The sequence below is a fragment of the Corapipo altera genome, unplaced genomic scaffold (genome assembly GCF_003945725.1).
Source record: "Corapipo altera isolate COAL_440 unplaced genomic scaffold, ASM394572v1 128944, whole genome shotgun sequence".
NCBI classification, from domain to species: domain Eukaryota; kingdom Metazoa; phylum Chordata; class Aves; order Passeriformes; family Pipridae; genus Corapipo; species Corapipo altera.
Window position 1 is genome coordinate 1 of NW_020885922.1, and position 8,541 is coordinate 8,541.

Below are 8,541 nucleotides of genomic sequence, written 5' to 3' on the forward strand. Positions count from 1 at the left end.
GAATCCCCCCAGTTTTCCTCTGAATCCCCCCAGTTTTCCTCTGAATCTCTTCTCTTACTTCCAGTCTCCCTTATTTTACTTTTAACCTCTCCTACTTTATTTCGAATCTCCTATTTTTTTTTGAACCCCCTCTACTTTCCTTTCAATCTGAATTTTAAGTGCCCAGTTTCACACCCAGCCAGGTTGGCTGCAGGGCCACTGGAGAACCAGGAATTTCAGCAGGACACCACCAGAATTCCACATTTCCCTGCCTGTTCCCCTCCATCCCTTTCCCCTGGAGGTTCCATCCCTTCCCACCGAGGCAAAATATTTTTGCTCCCAGCCCTGCAGATGTGAAAACTCAGGGTAAAGCTGCAGTTTTATCATGCCTTGGAGGTCCCATAAATCCCCACAGCTCAGAGTTCAGTGCCTGGCTCAGCTCAGCCTGGAGCTTTTTGCTGCAGGATTGATCCTCCTTCAACTGTTCCTCGTCTGAAGAGCTCAGTCCAAGCTCTCCCTGCCTAATTTCCATCCAGACAGGAGTGTCTGGCTCAAGGCTCTGGAGCCCATCAGTCACTCTCAGCTGTCTTTCTATCCCAGCTCAGTGTCAGGGGGGTGGCAGAGGGGCACTGATGTGCTGCTCACCTCTCTCTCTGGGGGCTTTGAGGCTTTTCCTCTCCCTCTCCTCCTTCCCAGATGCTGAAAATCATTAATAGAAAATGGAGGGAAAAAAAAAAAAAGTGCTAAAAGTGGCTTCATAAATTTCCTTTGCTTTCAAGGCTTGGAATACAGGGATGCAAAGTGCTGCTTGTCACAGCACTGAAATGTGGCTGTTGCTGGTTTACTAAAATTAAAAAAAAAAAAAAAAAAAAAGTCTGTTTCTAAGCAAGGCTGAGCCACTGGGAGCTGCAAATTATCCCTTCTGTTCCAGGCCTGATGGACACCAGAATAACTTGAGGAGTTCTGCATATGAATCCTTGATGGAAATAGTGAAAAACAGTGCCAAGGACTGTTATCCTGCTGTCCAAAAAACAACCCTGGTCATCATGGAGCGGCTCCAGCAAGTGCTGCAGATGGAGGTGGGTAAATCCCAGTTTAAACCTCCAGTTTAAACCTCCTCCCTTTCCAGAGCTGCTGCTCCATCCCTGGGAGTGTCCAAGGCCATGCTGGACAGGGTTTAGAGCAACCTTGGTAGTGGAAGGTGGGACTGGGTGGGATTTAAGATCCTGGGATTCTGTTTGAAGCTTCTGCACAGTCCCTCTTGTCTTTAATTTGAAAAAAAAAAAACCAAAAAACCTAAAAAACTAAATATTTAAACACAGTGTGGACGTGCTGGTGTTGTCAGAACCCAGTACAGCCTCTTTTTCCCTTGTGTTCCAGTCTCACATCCAGAGCACCTCAGACAGAATCCAGTTCAACGACCTCCAGTCCCTCCTGTGCGCGACTCTCCAGGTGAGTGTCCCGCTGTCCCCCTGGGATTTTTATGGGAATGGGATGGCTCTGGGGGTGTTCCTGTGCCCCTGAGGAACCAGGCTCGGGGCCTGTTGATCAGATCTGAATGAGGAGAAGTGGATTTGTGTCCCAGCTGACACGTGGGAGGTGAGACGAGGATCAGAAGCCTCGAGTCGCGCTCCGGTGGCAGAATTTAGGGCAATTTGAAGCAGGAACACTGTGGGCAGCCTGTTAAAGGTGGGATAAAGGATTGTATGTGCTGCCAGCTTGGCTCCTGTGTTGGCTACAGCCTGAACAACCCCTTTGCTTGGCACAGGCAAAAAAAAAAAACCTCCAGCACGGCTCGAATTCCTTCATCTGCCTCCTGTGGTTGGTGTTCTTATTTCAAGTGGCTCTAATTAAAAGGCACCAAGAGGCCTTGAAATGAAACATCTGGTAATGAGCAGTGTGACTGGGAGCACCAGGGCAGTGCAGTTCCTTGGTTACTCCTACAGATCCCACTGAAAACACTTTTTTTTTTTTTTTTTTCTCCCCAAAATCAGCTCTCAGGAGATTTCTCAGAGCACCCCGTTGGAATCTGGGTGTTTGTCTCCAGGTTGATTTGAGGAATCATTCATCTGCTCCCTCAAAAGCCTTATGGTTGCTTTCACTCTCCAGTTTTTAGGTTAATTTTGAAAAATAACGGATAGATGGGAATAATCTGTCCTTAAGTTGGGCTTCAGTGGGGAGATTCAGTGTCTGGAATCTCCTTCTGGTGATCCCTGATCTCTCCCAGCACAGCTTTGTTTGCCCCTGGGGAGTGTAAGAGAAGTGGAATTAAACTGCCAATTTTAATTTATAAACATGTGTTTCTTCATTATCCCAAAATCTGAACCTGAAGCATTTTCTCAATTGCAGCAAATATTTAAATTCCACTGAGTAAAACTCAGCAGAGGAGCTTTTTTCACTGTTAAATAGTCACAAACACTGTTTTGTTACAGAATTTTTTATTATTCTGCCATAAATCCATTTGTTAATATTTAAAAGGAACAAGAAAATTCCATCTCTGGAGGTGTCCAAGGCCAGTTTGTACAGGGCTTGGAGCAACCTGGACTTAGTGGAAGGTTGGAATTTGATGATCTCCAAGGTCCCTTCCGACCCAAACCACCCTGTAATTCTATAAATCAAAGCTTAATTATTTAAACAGCCCCAGTCCATCTCTTTGGAGTGAAGAATCAGCCTTAAAATAATTGTTATTGTAAGGAATTGGTCCTTCTCTTCCCCTAAAAAGTGTTTTCCTTCAACAACCAGCATTTCTAAAGTTGGGCCCGTCCGAGCTCACCCTCACGTTGCCACGACAGAGAAAAGGGACCCTCCTTGCTTTTTTTTTTTTGTTTTCATAGGATCAAATTTGGGCTGGTCACATTTAATTCCAGCTTACAAATGGAAAGCTGGGAGAACAGCCTATGCAGCAGGAAAGGTAAATTCAGCTCACCCCGTGGCTGCAGAATTGAATGGGAGCAGAATGAAAAGGGATTTTGCGGCGGCGGAGTTCAAACAGCAGCTTCCTCTCTGGGAATGAGGGGGGGAGAAGGGGGGTGGAAAAGCTTCACGTGGGCTCAGGGGGATGGAAACAGTGGTGGTGTGTCCTCCTGTCCCTGCAGAACGTGCTGAGGAAGGTGCAGCACCAGGATGCCCTGCAGATCTCGGACGTGGTCATGGCCTCGCTGCTGAGGATGTTCCAGAGCACGGCGGGCTCGGGGGGAGTGCAGGAGGACGCCCTGATGGCCGTCAGCACCCTGGTGGAAGGTCAGCTCTGGGCTGGGACAGGGCAGGGCAGCTTTGGATCCTGCTGGTTTGCTTTGTGTGGGGGAAAAAATAGCATCAGTTGCTGGTTTTGCTCGAGGTGTTGTGTGAGCACCCCTGGGACAGGGAAGCTGTGGCTGCACTTCATAGAATCATGGAATCAGCTGGGTTGGAAAAGACCTCTGAGATCATCAAGTCCAAGCCTTGATCCAACCCTGCTGTGGTTCCCAGCCCATGGCACTGATGCCACATCCAGTCTCATCTTAAAAACCTCCAGGGATGGAGAATCCACCCCTTCCCTGGGCAGCCCATTCCAGTGGCTGAGCACCCTCTCTGCAAAGAAATTCTTCCTAATATCCAACCTAACCCTCCCCTGGTACAGTTGAAGACCCAGCCCTCTTGTCCTACTGATGGTTGCCTGGGAGAAGAGACCAACCCCCCCCGGCTCCCCCCTCCTGTCAGGGAGTTGTAGAGAGTGAGGAGGTCTCCCCTGAGCCTCCTCTTCTCCAGGCTGAACAGCCCCAGCTCCCTCAGCCTCTCCTCACAGCACTTGTGCTCCAGTCCCTTCCCCAGCCTCTTTGCACTTCCATCCCTGGAAGTGTCCAAGACCAGGCTGGAGCAACCTGGGCCAGTGGAAGGTGTCCCTGCCCATGGCAGGGGCTGGAATGTGATGATCTCTGAGGTCCTTCCCAGCCAAACTGTTCTAATTCTGCACCCAAATTCAGGTTAATCCAGTAGAAGCTTCCAGTGCCTGGACACTGGACGTTTGTTGGCCTTAGTGAGGAAGGAGGTTCTGCTGGCTGGGATTTCCCATTGGAATGTCAGGTCTGACTCTGCAGATCTGTGTATCATTGCTCCTCCTTTGCATGGAGAAATGGACTCAAGAAGGGGATACTGGGAAGGAATTCTTCCCTGTGGGGCTGGATTTTCCAGAGAAGCTGTGGCTGCCCCATCCCTGGAAGTGTCCAAGGGACTTGGAGAAACCTGGGCTAGTGGAAGGTGTCCCTGAGAGTAGAACTGGATGATCCTTAAGGTCCCTTCCAACTCAAACCATCCTGTATTCCATAATCTCACCATGTCTGAGCCTGGCTGGTTATTCCAGATTTCTGTTCCACGAAGGAGTGGTTTGATTTCAGTTTATAATGTTGCCACAGAGCAAATTTTGCCAGGAAAAAAAAAAAAAAAACCCAACAAATTAGTGCTACTCTGTCCAGTTCCCATCCCAAGGGAACCTGTTCCCTTGGAGCAACTCCAGGACAGATTGGATGTTACCTGAGTGATTCACCCTCCCTGGTGACTCAAGGCTGTTCTGGCAGTGGATTTACAGCCACTGCTCTTGTTTATCACAAATCACAGTGGCAAAAATCCACAGGGAATTTGGCTCTTGGGAATCTCCAGGTGGCCCTGGACACATTTCAGTGCCCCTCATTTCCTGGGTGTTGCCCAGGGGGAGGATTGATTTCCACTGGGTTTGGGTGGGATACAATGATGGGCTTCTGACTTGTTGAACTCCAGCAAAATAGGATTCCAATCACAAATGGGGTTTTTTTTCTTTCTAACTGGAATATTTTCCATGCACAGTCTTAGGTGGAGAGTTCCTGAAGTACATGGATGCCTTCAAACCTTTCCTTGGCATTGGACTGAAGAACTATGCCGAGTACCAGGTAGAGATCCAAGACTTTACTCCCTTTGCCCAGAGAAGCTGTGGCTGCCCCTGGATCCCTGGAAGTGTCCAAGGCCAGGTTGGAGCAACCTGGGCCAGTGGAAGGTCTCCCTGCCCACAGCAGGGGGTGGAATGTGATGATTTTTAAGGTCCTTCCAGCCCAAACTAGACCCAATTCCGTGCATAAATTCAGACTTGAAGCAGCAGGAGCATCCAGTGCCTGGACACTGCACATTTGCTGGCCTTGATGAGGAAGGAGGTTCTGCTGGATGGGATTTCCCATTGGAATGTCGAGCCCTGGTGCCCTCCAAGGGGGGGTGGGTGCTGAGACACAACGTGGTTCGGTTTGCTCAGACTCAATCCCTGTCTCTCCATGGGCACCTGGATCTCTGCTCTGGGGTTAAGGAAGCAGGGACTGCCCAGGGACTCCTCAGCTGCTCTCAGGGTCGTTATTCCCCGGGGTTTAATTAACCTCTCGCCACTCCAGAGTGCTGGAATGAGCTGGATCCGGGAGGCTGGAGCAGTGACTGACTCACGGTGGGGGTGTTGCTGTGCTATTTGCAGGTCTGCCTGTCTGCAGTGGGCCTGGTTGGGGACTTGTGCAGAGCCCTGCAGTCCAACATCCTGCCTTTCTGTGACGAGGTTATGCAGCTGCTCCTGGAGAACTTGGGGGTGAGTGTTTCCCTCCTCATTAGTAACAGTTGGCTGCACACTCCCGAGGGAGGTGGGAGGTGGGAGAAGCACAAGTGTTAGGAATGCTCGGATCATCTCGTGTTTGACAACTATCTTGCTTACTATTTGAACGGGATCCAAACTTATTGGGGGCAAGGATTTGCATTTGGAGTAAATAATCTGCATTTATTGGCTCCGTCCCCTTCCCAAAAAACTGAACGTGGCCCTGCTGGAATCTCTTCCAGAATGAAAATGTCCATAGGTCTGTGAAGCCCCAGATCCTCTCAGTGTTTGGGGACATCGCCCTGGCCATTGGGGGGGAGTTTAAGAAGTACCTGGACGTGGTGCTGAACACCCTCCAACAGGCATCCCAGGCACAGGTGGACAAGGTAAGGTGTGCCCAGCCCAGCAATGGGCTGTGCTCGTCCTCGGGCCATTCCCAGTGTCTCATTCCCATTCCTGTGGCCCTTTCCAGTCTGACTATGACATGGTGGATTACCTGAACGAGCTGAGGGAGGGCTGCCTGGAAGCCTACACTGGGATCATCCAGGGGTTGAAGGGAGACCAGGAGAACGTGCACCGTGAGTACCCTGGGCTGGGTGAGGGCAGCTCTACTGGGATCACGGGAATGCTGAAGGTTGGAAAAGATCCTTAAGGATCTGTCAGCCCAGCACTGCTGTGTCACCTCTGACCCACGTCCCCAAGTGCCACATCCTGCATGTGTTTTGAATATTCCAGGGATGTGACTCCACCACTGCCCTGTGCTGGTGCTTCACAACCCTTTCCATGAAGAAATGTTCCCAGATATCCCATCTGAACCTCCCCTGCTGCAACTTGAGGCTGTTTCCTCTTGTTCCATCCCTTGTTCTGGCAGCAGAGCCCGACCTGGCTCCAACCTCCTTCCAGGGAGGAATAAGGTCCCCCCTGAGCACCTTTTCTCCGTGGTTATCACATCCTTGGGAATATCCCTGTTCATTCCCTCCCCTGTGGGAGTGAACACTCTGCTGCCACAGGCAGGGAACGTGTTTAGAGCCTTTCACTGTGGTTCCTCCAGCACCATTTCCCCTCCCTGTCAGAGAAGCTCTTTTGGGTCAGATTCTGCCTGTTTTGGGATCGCTGGAAGCCCTGTCACACTGTCCCTGTGTCCCCCTGCTCTGACAGAACCTTTCCCTTGCAGCTGATGTGATGCTGGTGCAGCCCAGAGTAGAATTTATCCTGTCCTACATCGACCACATCGCTGGGGACGAGGATCACACGGACGGGGTGGTGGCCTGTGCTGCCGGGCTCATAGGGTAAGAAGGCCTTCCCCCCATTCCAGAATCCCTGGAATCTGCACTTTCTCCTGCCTGTCTCAAGTGTTTAACATCAGCTCTGGGGTTTTACAGCAGTGCTGGGTGTTTGACTCGGGGTGTGAAGGCGTCACAGAGGTGGAAACCGGGAGGTGGAAGTGGAGGTTGTTACGGAAATTCCAGATTTAGGGTTTTTAAAGGGATGAGCTGAAGCAGAAAAGCTCAGAAGCAAAAAGCCTCCTGTCCTCAGGGTACAGAGGAAACCCAGTTTGGGGTGGTTTAGTCTTTCCTGCTGAATTTAGGGCAGATCAGCCCTGGGACAGGAGGCTGAACATCCCTTTGAGGCGCAGGCCTGGAATCAGTGACCATCTGCAGCGTTTTCCAAAGGATCTGTGAGTCAGAGCTCTGTGTGCTGGCACAGCTGGTTGTGGTGCTCAAAGCCTCTCTCTCCCCTCCTTCCAGGGATTTGTGTACAGCATTTGGGAAAGATGTTCTGAAATTAGTAGAAGCCAGACCCATGATCCATGAACTGCTAACGGAAGGGAGGAGATCCAAGACGAACAAAACGAAAACTCTCGCGACCTGGGCGACTAAAGAGCTGAGAAAACTGAAGAATCAAGCTTGGTAAGGGCTCCCTCCCACCTCCTTCCCTGCTCCACACTTTGGGGATCAGCCTGGAAGAGGCACAGTCCCAAAGGCTCTGTTCTCTCCAGGAGGTTGGTCCTCGTTTATTTTTTGCTCGGGGGGGTTTTGTTTGTCAGGACAAATCCAGGGGGGAGGAACGTGGGGAACTTGCACCAGGCTGGAGGGATTGGGGGTGAAATGTGGAATCATGGAATGGTTTGGGTTGGAAGGGACCTTAAAGCTCATCCAGTCCCCCAGGGACACCTTCCTCTGTCCCAGGTTGCTCCAACCTGGCCTTGGACACTTCCAGGGATGGAGCAGCCACAGCTTCTCTGGGCAACCTGTGCCAGGACCTCCCCACCCTCCCAGGGAACGATTCCTTCCCAATATCCCATCGCTCCTTGCCCCCTCTGGCAGTTTAAAACCATTCCTGTCACTGTCAGCCCATAGAAAAATCCCTCTCCTCCCTCAAATGTGTCACTTGTGCTCCTTGGGGACCATCCTGCACCCTCCAAACCTCCTGGAATTGAAACCTTTGGAGTTCAGGGAGCACCTGGGAGCTGCTCTCAGTGCCACAGTTGAGTTTTAGGGAGCTGGAATCCGATCCTCGGGGCTCCATTCCAACTTCAGATATTCCATGATTCCACCAAAACACCTTTTTAAAGGGAACAGGCTGCAAGGAAAAGTGGGATGAAGGATTATTTTGGCAGGATTGAGTGTCCCGCCTTTGTCACCCGTCTTGGAATTCCTTTAATATCCCTGTTATTTCTCTTGTGATCCTGCAAGGTCAATTTTTTCCACGTGAATGTTGGATTTCGGGGTTATTTTTTTGTAGAATCATGGAATTATTAAGGTTGGAAAAGCCCTCCAGGATCGAGCCCACCCCACCCACATCCCCAAACAGTGACAGACCCCCTTTTTTTTTTTTTCCCTTTTTTTTTTTTTTTTACTTCTCCCCCCTTGCTTCCAGATCTGTTACCATTGGGATGACACCTGAGAACCCCCACTGGAAAAATCTCCAATCTTTTGAAAAAAAAAAACAACCCGGAAGTGAGGAGTGTGCACGGATGCTGAATG

The 8,541-nt window shown here is 50.4% G+C and overlaps 1 protein-coding gene across 1 annotated transcript; it reads left to right on the forward strand.

Moving 5' to 3' along the window:
* The first annotated feature begins 904 nt into the window (after nt 1–904).
* On the forward strand, nt 905–8,497 carry LOC113940889 (importin subunit beta-1). Its single transcript, XM_027632038.1, has 10 exons — nt 905–1,058; nt 1,360–1,431; nt 3,075–3,219; nt 4,798–4,880; nt 5,444–5,551; nt 5,797–5,940; nt 6,027–6,132; nt 6,729–6,843; nt 7,303–7,464; nt 8,435–8,497. Coding segments are annotated over exons 1-10 (1,035 nt in total). The 5' UTR covers nt 905–959; the 3' UTR covers nt 8,436–8,497.
* The last annotated feature ends 44 nt before the right edge of the window (nt 8,498–8,541 follow it).